At 37.8% G+C, this 10,807-nt stretch overlaps 1 protein-coding gene across 3 annotated transcripts; it reads right to left on the reverse strand.

Annotated features, from left to right (window-relative positions):
* Positions 1–1,020: 1,020 nt before the first annotated feature.
* Positions 1,021–9,217, reverse strand: LOC141647491 (heterogeneous nuclear ribonucleoprotein Q). Of its 3 annotated transcripts, none has more exons than XM_074455702.1 (9): positions 9,155–9,217; positions 5,523–6,015; positions 5,319–5,435; positions 4,094–4,234; positions 3,752–3,940; positions 3,394–3,601; positions 3,110–3,285; positions 1,771–1,862; positions 1,021–1,532 (listed from the first exon to the last, which is right to left on the reverse strand). In XM_074455702.1, the coding sequence occupies exons 2-9, from the start codon at positions 5,979–5,981 to the stop codon at positions 1,418–1,420; spliced, it is 1,497 nt and encodes a 498-aa protein (XP_074311803.1). In that variant the 5' UTR covers positions 5,982–6,015; positions 9,155–9,217; the 3' UTR covers positions 1,021–1,417. The 3 variants fall into 3 exon arrangements, with proteins under 3 accessions (XP_074311803.1, XP_074311802.1, XP_074311804.1); XM_074455701.1 differs by lacking the exon at positions 9,155–9,217 and adding an exon at positions 7,525–7,636; XM_074455703.1 differs by lacking the exon at positions 9,155–9,217 and adding an exon at positions 7,525–7,631 and having other exon boundaries at positions 5,523–6,515.
* Positions 9,218–10,807: the final 1,590 nt, after the last annotated feature.

The raw sequence follows: 10,807 nt of genomic DNA on the forward strand, positions 1-10,807 counted from the left end.
CCTCTCTCCTACATACTTTCCCACTTGCAGCTTGTGACGAAAAGTGTCCGTCACAAATAAGAATTTGTGTTTTACCAAATACTCTGCTGAGAAATGAATAGGAATTGCAAACTTTGATATTCAAAGAGAGAGCATTTGGGGTTTAGACGTTTAGTAATCGAGTCGCACAACCGAAGTAGCGAGTAGGTGTGGTGTTCACATGAAGTATGTTTTTGGTGTACAAACTCTACATACTTTGAATTTGTTATTCTTTTGAGTTAGTTTTGAGGGTGCCCGTACCAATCACGGCATTCTCCGAGTTCTTCCCAGGATGCGCCCCACACCTAGGAATACTAAAGATGACGGTGGTCTGGATGCTGTCATCTTGGCACCTGTCGTAACCTGGTTACATACATGCTCTCTTCCACCATCACACCACTTGTCCAACGGCTGGCTGACGAGTTCTTGAAATCCCCTGTGGAGATGAATCTTGGACAGGCGCTGTGCAGTAAAACGACCGACGACCGTGTTGGGACTTTAGTAGTTTACCAAGTCTACCTTTTTGGAGCGTAAAGCTGGTAGTTCGTTTTGTGACGGATGTGCATGATCAAGGATTCAAGTATTTGACTGTCATGTTGACTGGAAGTTCAATTTTTGTTCATGACAATATGTCATATAGCCATTCAATTCTCAGTGACAGTAACTTTACGGCACATACATTTGCAAAATAATGATAAACTAGCTGCCACAAGAGCTGCCTCGCATCTAAAGATATCGCAGCTGTCTTTCTCAGAATGATCGTGAACGTAAAAACAACCGTATTGGCCAGAGATATTGTTACATTTTTCTCAAGTATTTGGCAGTGGAGTCGAAACCCCACGGTGTTTCATCTTCCTCCAATTCTTCTAAGATTTTTTGCTTCTGTTTGGCAGAAGCAGTTAATTCTTCCCCTCCGTTCTGGGGGTTTACGATACCGGTGATATAACTTGTATTTTAATACAATAAAATGCATATGAATGATAACAGAGGTAAGTAAATAAATGACCAAGAAAAAGATCGGTGCAGTACTAATTTTAATAAATCAAATACTCGTATGAACAAAATTTAACAAATACACTGATAGTGTCATCAAATAGGGACGATAAATTTGAAACAAAGGTAATCGCATGGTGACCTATAACTATGAAAGTAGTCAATTTTCATGTATCCGTGTGTTTTAAGCAAGGCTTGTGGTAAAGAACACTAAAACAATCCTGCTGCTTTACATAATTATGATTTATGACACGGCATCCAAAATTGAAATCTGACCGACAAATTCAAGTCAAACATCTATAGCAGCTTGATTAATTAGAGTTCAGAAATAGCAAATTGATACAGAACGTCCGTTTATTCGACAACCACCTACCTAGATTGTACCACAACTATAGCCGCAGGCGTCTCAGTATGGGTTGTAACGGCTCCGTCCTCGACCACCACCATTACCACGCCCTCTGCCCCTACCACCACCCCTATGTTGTTGGGGGGCCACATGTGGTTGCATTCCTGGCTGTTGCCTGTGGGACGATAACAAACATTTTTTACATATGAAATCTAAGCAATACTGAATCAGTTTGTACCCTCTGCTTACCAATACTGAATCAGTTTGTACCGTTGGCATTTTCATTTGAAATCACCACCACAAGTTGATTCAGTATGTGAAAGAAGCACGAGAAGATACTAAAAGGGCACAAAAAAGCGCAACACCAAAAGCCATACATGTCCCGAAAAAGAAAACAAAATGGCTCAACTTACAATACATATCCAATTCTTCCATCGGGTAAAAGCATTGGCATCATCGCCATACCAGCAGGAGCAGCAGGTCCCCTGCCACCATATAGCAGTGGCTGCCAATAAAAAAGTGTATACATTAGGATTGAGGTAGAACAAAACAGAAGGAAATCAAATGCACATTAGCCTTCAATTATGGAGTTGCAGTAAAATCTTTCCCACTTCAGTATATTGATTTCCAATTATATATTTGTGGACTGAAGCAATGATGCAAAACAGCTGCACTATTGCAGTTAACACCCAGGCATAATTTCAATTATCTCAAGCTCGGGTAATAACCCTATTGGAGCCCAATATAACCAGTCTACCATTACTCTAAAAGATTTAAGGAGAATGTAAAACAATTTTATTTTATATAAAGAAAATATCAGTCCTCTAGTTCTGACAAGGCAAACAGACAAAACTAACTTTCTCCAACATCCCAACAATGTTCAGCACCTATTGAAAATGCCTGAAATATTCAATTGAAAGAAAATCAAAGAGCTCAAGCCTCAGGGGGATCTCATATTACAAGAAGGTGAACTACTGAAGACTGAATAGACTAAGACTGTGCAAACCATGGTTCAAAATCATGGTCGATATGTATCTTATCGCCCGTGAGGTATATCGATAAAAGATATCGCGATACATCAACGCCCAAAGGGAAATAAACGTGTGAAGTTACTTATCAAGGTCCGTCTCTGAAGATTAAAGTGAAATTCCAGAGAGCCTCTGTGAGCACATGAAAAGGCATCCCCTAATACGACCAATAATCAACTAGTCAAAGGGAAGTGAGTTGAGTAGGATTTATACCTTAGTGGATTTACAACTAAATCAGACACAATTGCTTACAATAATTGAGTACTCAAGGAACGACAATTTACGAAAAATTGAAGAAGACATGCTACAGAGGAATCCTTTGTACTTAGACCTGAAAACTAACGCTGACACACAGATGATTCCATAGAGACATAAAGCAGACAGTTGAACAAGTTCCATGTCCAGCACCGGTTTCCTTACCCATGTCCAACAATTATATCCAAGGCCAAGCACTTCAGGAGTGCTTAATGATAGAAGTGCACAAGATAGTACGGTGACAAACAATATCTTAAAAGAAAACAAAACAAGAACTTAAATCCTAGTACACACGATAATTCCTTGTGAGGATTGGATTTAAAAGTTGCAGAATTGTCTCTAATTACTTTATCTTTACATCCATGCTTAAATAATAGCAGCTCAAGGAACTCCAGAGATGTGGAATTCGGATGCAAGAGTATGCAATCTTTATCAACAGCCTAGCAGTATATAAGAGTTGGATACTTACTTGAGCTAGGCCTGGAGTACCATATCCCATACCAACAGCTCCATATGCACCGGCGACCATACCATAGCCAACTCGGGGTGGATAACTGGGTAGTAAAGCTGATTTTTGAGAACTAGATCCCCCAACCGATTTCTGATCAGTCTGCGGCTTTGCTAGAGAGCAATCCAAAACCTGGCCTGGAGATCACATGAGAAAAAAATGTAACGTTTTAGTAAAAAGCATTTGCCAGTTACCACAGTACTAGAGAACATAGCGAGGCCAAATGTACAAACATCCAGTATTACCATCTAACTCGTATCTCTCTGTGGTCTTAAGAGCTTTCAAAGCACATGACCTGTCTGCAAAGTGAACAAAGCCAAATCTGCTGTTTTCGTGTCCAGCCTTAGCTGGTGGCAACACGACCTTAGTGATTTTCCCGTGCTGCCCAAAAATATCCTTTAACTTATCATCAGTAACATCTTTAGGCAAGTTCTTGATATAGATTGCCTTAACCTACCAACGTAACGAGAAACATATTAACCTCATAGACCAGTTAAGCTAAGAGAAGATATATGATGACACACATTTAAACCCCCTCCAAATACAAAAGATTACAGTATTTAAAATTGAGAAGACTCATAAATTAATCCTTGAACACTATACCTGGGACGCAGTAGAAGAAGAAGAAGAAGAAGATGCAGCATTTTTGGGATCAGCCCAGCTAACTGTTGGAGAATTATCACCAAGCTTAAACATTGAATCAGACATTTTCTCTCTTGAATACTCAGCGCATGCATGATTATAATACTCAATAAACGCAAATCCACGGTTACGACTGGAATTTTGTGGATCCTGCGATAATAGAGGTAACTATATCAACAACCAATGAACTATGAAAGAAAGAGAGCTTGAAATTCCTTGCCTGGAGACAGATAACTTTTAATGTTATAGTTTAACAGTTTAACTCATGAAATGCAACATGCATAAAAAGTTGATGAAACAAACCTTCAGAAGCTCAATTACGTTAACACCAGGTCCGACCTCTGAAACAACTTTCCTCAAGTCCTTTTCTCCCCATGATTTGGGAATATTACCAACGAATAGCTTATTTTTAGCTTGTGATGGTGAACACTTTATTTTCTTACCCTGAAATGAGAAGTATACTGATCTTAGCAATTGATCTAAGATTTAGAACTCATTAACAGTAAGCTCAAAAACTGCTAATTGTATCATCAGTTAATTAGCATGACCGACCAAGTTTAAAAAAAAAAAAAAAGTGGTGTTGTTTCCTTGTCCCACCAAATCACTTAATAAGTAACTAGTTTAGATCCCGCGCAATGCATGCGCGGTATATAGAGGGTAGTTATTCTTAGTGTGTTTCAGTTATAGGTTAAAACAATACGTTATTAATTTTCATATTTCACGCCAAAGTATTTTGATTGGAGGAAAAAAAGTAAATGTATGTTTTAATGATTTTTTTTAAACTCGAAACTAATTATGTCTATTTATAAATTTTCTCACAAAAAAAAATCATCATATAAGCTAATAGTTTATTTTTAGTGTGTTTTAGTTATAAGGAGGCTAGGAGCTTATGTTTTATTTTCTATAGGTAAATAGGTAATTATGTGCTCAATCATTAGTAAAAGTTTCAAATGAAAAATTCAGCAACACTTTAATTTATGGGTTTATATCAAATTTATTTTATTTCAATCAATAGTTATATTTTAGAGTTTAATAACAAAATTATAGTTTGATTAAAAGAAAATATGATAAAAGGATAATGGTTTAATGGAAGAAAATCAATTTTATTTGTTTCCTTAATTAAGGAAGTGCTTTTTGGAGGGAAAACATTTCATAATATATTTTTTTTATTATATGGGGGATGAGATAATTTAATTATAACAATGATTGTCTTATGAGCTTGCAGATATGGCCTTGCACGTTATACTTATTTTTTAAGTTATATTTTTTTGAGCTTGCAGATTTGGCCCACAATGTGTTTAGTAGAATGCAAAATTAAAGGCCCAAATAGGAGTTAATATAGTTTAGGCGGGAAAAAACGTAGAATCACCTATTCGTTTAGTAAATAGGGGATACTACAGCTTTTTATGCTTCATTGAGCAATACATAGTCTTTCATGCAAGGCCCTAAAAATCAAGCATTGAGTATGACTCAAAAATAATGCAACCAAGTTAAAAAGAAAATGGCAGGACGAAGATTAAGAGGCTACCTTCAGTTCTACATTATTCAACTTTCCCATAGCTTTAGAGGCCAAGTCCTTTGTCCTAAACATCACAAATGCATAGCCTTTATTTTTACCAGGCTCTTTGCCTTTCATTATCCTGACCTGTACTTACAGGTTATAAATAAACATACTGTCATTATATGGCGGATGAACAAAACAGTAGAAAAAAAACTATAAACAGAAGCACACCTCCGTGACTTCCCCAACAGATTCACAAAAGCTCCTTAATTCTTCTTCGGTAGCATCCTGTGGTATGCCACCAAGGAATACTTCGGACCCCTGAGGAGGAAGTTCGAGAAGCTCAGCATGCTTTTTCATCTCATCCCCCTCATTCGACTCAACACTAATACCTGTACCATTTCCAGCACCAACTTCTTCTTCTTCCTCCTCTTCTTCCTCTTCTTCTTCCTCCTCCTCCTCCTCCTCCTCCTCTTCCACCTCCTCTTCCACCTCTTCTTCTTCTTCCACCTCCTCTTCTTCCACCTCTTCCTCTACCTCTATTTCCTCTTCCACTTCTTCATACTCAACCTCTTCCTCTATGGTTTCATCCATATCATTCTCTATTTCAACAGCATTTCCTGGCTCGCTTGTCTCCTCAGGTGTTTCTGTCTTTGGAACTGCTGCTGCTGTTGCTCTTGTCCTTGGCATTATGTTTATTTAGTCTGGCAAGCCTATGGAATAACTGTGGAAAAGGACAGAAGCCAGGTCCATCCCGAAAACAAAGGAGACAAAGGTGGGAAGGCATAAAGAATGAGACGGCCAAAAGGAGTTGCAAAGTTAGAATTTCATATGAATTTGTGCCGTGACTAAGGCACCAAGGATTTTGCAACTTGAATGAAATAAGAACTAACAAACAGGCACAAAAGATGGATGATGAGGATGAGGATGAGGATGATGTGATTCTCGACAGGCACAAAGCCGCAAACAATGAAGCAATGAACTTTGTTCTGATAATCAGATAGAGACTTTTGACAAACAAGCAAAGGCCGGTCAAAATTTATCTAGCGATTAGGAAGAGTGTAATATCACAATGGACGCAGAGAAAGAGAAATAGGAAAAAAAAAATTAATAGAAATGAGATATTGCTATCAAATAATGCTTAGAGCCATGGAAAATTGCAACAATAATGAGCAAGTCAAGGAAGGAGCACTAAAGACAACAAATTCCCAGGATGGATAGAACCTGAAAGACCACACAGATAAATGCAAAGTCGTCATCTTTTTCCAGTATCAAAACTAATTTTTAATTCCAATTAACAGGATAAAAGCCGATTGACAAAAACCACTCGATACGCATGATTGAAATCTAATGCCAAACTATGACGTTGACAAACAACACCCAAATTCAAATTACAAGCTGACCACACAATCCTGAGTTCCTGATGAACTTCGCCAAAAAGGATATTTTAGAAGGATAAAAAATCCATACACATCTAGCTTACGATTGTTTCATCTCCTAGTTCCATTACCATCAAACCCCCCTAAAATGAAACACGGGCTACCTACTTACCGGATTAACTCAAACCCCACAAATCACAAACCACAAATCAGTCTAAGTGTATTCTGTCAGGAACTCAGGATGCTTACTAACACTATACATATCAAACACTCTGTAAGAGCGTATTAAGCATCGGAGGTGGCTTATTCATGCCGAATTAGGCAACCTTGACTCAATTTAACAACAATAACAATTACAAAAATCAAATTACATTTTCTCCAAGCATTTCCCTCCAGAACCATATCCTCTCGCTACTAATCACAATAACAGCCAGTCCCATGTTGAGCTCAAATTCAATCTAATCCACCGAGAAAACGTCCACTAGCTATATTATATCCACAATTCCTATAGAAAGTTTTAAGCTCCTAAATCTATCAAATGACAAATAACCATTACAACAACTAAGAGAATAAAAATAGCTCATATAATTAAAAAGTTGTTTATAACTCCGTCAGCCCCAATCATTTGTTTACCTTTCATATTGATTGTGATGAAGAGAGTATATTATCTAAAAGAGGGAAATACAGGAAAACCCTGATTTAGGTAAACGGTGAACAAGGGAAATTGAAAACCCTAACCCCCAAAAATGTTGATAAGTTAGAAATCAAATGCCGAATTGGTGCAAATAACAAGAATGCAAATTGAAAACTGAAACATAAATAAATAAATATTAGTTTGTAAAGAACGAACTAACCTTAGGGACAAAGGAGGAGAAACAAGAAAGAAGAAAAGAAGAAGAGGGGAGAAGGGAGAGTATCAGCCGCGACCGTTAAATTAATTTTTGGGTTGCCTCTTTATTACCTAACCCAATATTCATCCCTAACTAGAGCTCGTGCGTTTGCGCCGTAAACCTGGCAAAAAAAGGGTCAACGGGTCGAGTTTGGGTTCCGATCATATATTATCGGGTTAGGTAGGGTCGTTTCCTAGGAAGATTAAATTCATATGAATTTGAAAATCACGTGAATTGTGTAAATGTTGTTTGGTTGACTTCCTACATTATGGGGTCATTTGGTTGCCACTTAGAAAATATAGACATTGGAAAATCTCATGATTTTGAAAAACATGGATTGTTTGGTTGCCATAAATTTTACAAAATGTAGGAATTAGAACTTCCCAAGAACTTTCAATGCCTACATGATGTGGGAAGTTGCTTACCTACTCCCCCCTTGGTCATTGGAAGTTCCTGTGGAATTTAATTCCTACATGAGCAACTAAACACTTTTTCGAAATTCACCTGAATTGGATGAGGGAACTTAATTCCCATGAACTGCATTTTCCTAGAAACATTAAGTTCCTTGATCAAGCAAACAGCTCCTATGTAGAAATTAGAGTTCCATAGGAAATTAGGCAACCAAACAAGACTCTATTTAGCCATTTCCCATGATTTTCCAATTTCCATGATTTTAAAAGGAAACCAAACAACTTCGGTCACCTTATGTGAGAACAACGAATAATAAATAAATTTCGCTATTATAGAGATAATGACAAAAAAATCTTATTAGAGATCAGACTCAAAAGATTTTGGGTTGACACTTACTTCCAAAGATGACTCATATTTATAATTATAGGATCACTCCACCTTATTGTAATTTCCCTATGTCGGAGGGACAATATTGTACTATTCCACAATCACATTATTTTTCAATATTGACAAATAGCATACTAAGAAAACGTACACCATGTTTTTCGACCTTTTTCGACATCCAGCCTGGTTAATAATGAGCATACGTTTTTTTTCTATTTTTTATCATAATTAAAATATGTGCAAATGATAAGAAATCTATACTCTAATGATAACATTTTCTAACACGAATCTAATTATATAATTTTCATAATTTTTCTTATGAAACTTTTTTGTCAGATGAAATGTAAAAGTTGTTATATTATATAATAAAAAAACATAAACATCGCCTGAATACATAATATAGGAAATATATATTATAATCATTAAAACATTCTCCACATTATTTTGTGTTCACGTTATGAAGATAAATATAATAATACAAACTTTTAATAACTCTCTAAGACAATACTTGAAGACATGAGAGACTCAAAAGACTGTATCATAATACTTATGTTCCAAGGATATCTTCTATTTATAATAATATGATCACCCCACCTTATGCTAATATTTCGATGTAGGATAATTGTAGTGTTTATATGTTTAATGTGAGACATATAACAAACTAAAAAGTATATCATCTTTAATATGTGCAAATAATACGAAACCTATACTCAAATGCCAAATTGGTGCAAATAACAAGAATGCAATTGAAAACTGAAACATAAATACATAAATATTAGTTTGTGAAGAACGAAATGACCTTAGGGACAAAGGAGGAGGAACAAGAAAGAAGAAAAGAAGAAGAGGGGAGAAGTGACAAAGGGGTATGCAGCCGCGACCGTTAAATTAATTTTGGGTTTTTCTATTTGGTAACCTTGTATTTATTCAGATTCTACGTGGTAACCTTATATATTCAAAGCACACACGTAGTAACCCTGTACTCCATTTATATATTTTTTTTAGCATGACTCTGAACTTGAATTCCATCAATTTTTTCGTTAAGTAACCAACGGAAAGTCACTGTAACACCCCCGCACACCAGGATGCCTTACCAATGACCATCCCAGTGTATGAAGGTGTTACCATCTCGATCACCCGAGCTACTAGATCAAATAGAAAATAAAAGAACACTTATAATAAATTACTTTAACTCTTTACAACCAAATACAAAAACTAGATACAAGTGATAACTATGATCGCTCTAGAGCTCATGCGTCAGAACCTCTATGCCGGTAGCATGGTGACTCGATTCCCTCCATGCCCAACAGTAACAACCAACTGTACCTGCTAAGCCAACTGCTCACCATCCCCGAATGGATCACCACAGTTTTGAAAACACAACACGGGGTCAGATACTGAGCAAATGAAATAAGACAAGTACGATAAGTAAACAGCTGATCATCCACCATCTCCGGTCTCCCGATCTCACACTGTAACCGACTACACACCGAAGTGTGTAGCCTTGCCAGATTACCCATCGCAACAGGTAATCCTCGCCGCCAGTGGGGGACCGCAGCCAATTCCCACCTAAATCCCGCTCATCAACGAGCGACAACCCTGTCCCTTAATGTGCACATCCCCTCCCGTGACGGGTTCCACGGAGGGCGAACTAGGGCATGAAGCCACTCCCGCAAGTGATTCCACCACAAGCATCACAACACCGTCACGACCACCACACGACCACCACACCAACACTCCAGCGATGATCAGCAAACAACAATCATACACAATACAACAATATATCTCAAATCAATTACACAGGAACTGAGTAGGGAAACCCTACCTTAACGCCAACCATGAAAATGTATCCACAGACAGCCAAGTAAGACTCCGGGACGCATCCTACAACGATAACCACAACCTATTATACGACTACCCCAACAATCTACTGAAGAGACAACAAAACAGTGACTTACCTAGTAACACGGACCGACGGGCCGGCGACACGGACGACAACCACGCACGTATCCTTCCTACGCAAGCCCCGTCCACTCCCAAGGTTGAGGTCTAGGCTATATATAAGAGAGTGTATGGAGGTAGGGGTGATAGGTGAGAGAGAGATAGACTAGGGTTAGAGGAAGAGGAACTGTCGAAAATGAGAAATGAAATGAAACTTGCGAACTTGCGTTTTTATATTGACGCGTCAACAACAGCCATACTCAGTCGAGTACCCCATACTCGGCCGAGTAAGCTCTACTCGGTCGAGTATGCACACTACTCGACCGAGTAGTCCCTACTAGGTCGAGTAAACACTCTCGTAAGGTACCTATCCTCACTTAGCCTCTCACATATCTCATCTTAAGGTCTATCCTGGTCAAAGGGTCGGTCAAAAGAGTCCTTAAACATTGTGGGTATTATAGTCACGTGCCTGATTTAATTTTGAGTTTTTCTACATTATAACCCCGTGTTAAAA

Source organism: Silene latifolia, chromosome 3, assembly GCF_048544455.1.
Source record: "Silene latifolia isolate original U9 population chromosome 3, ASM4854445v1, whole genome shotgun sequence".
Taxonomy (NCBI): Eukaryota; Viridiplantae; Streptophyta; class Magnoliopsida; order Caryophyllales; family Caryophyllaceae; genus Silene; species Silene latifolia.

Coding starts and splice junctions, on each gene's coding strand:
- LOC141647491 (XM_074455702.1), bottom strand. CDS start 5,981: ATGCCAAGGACAAGAGCAACAGCAGCAGCAGTTCCAAAGACAGAAACA. Junction 4,235..5,318: donor TGAATAATGTAGAACTGAAG/GTAGCCTCTTAA, acceptor TTCTCATTTCAG/GGTAAGAAAATAAAGTGTTC. Junction 1,533..1,770: donor GGAAGAATTGGATATGTATT/GTAAGTTGAGCC, acceptor ATCGTCCCACAG/GCAACAGCCAGGAATGCAAC.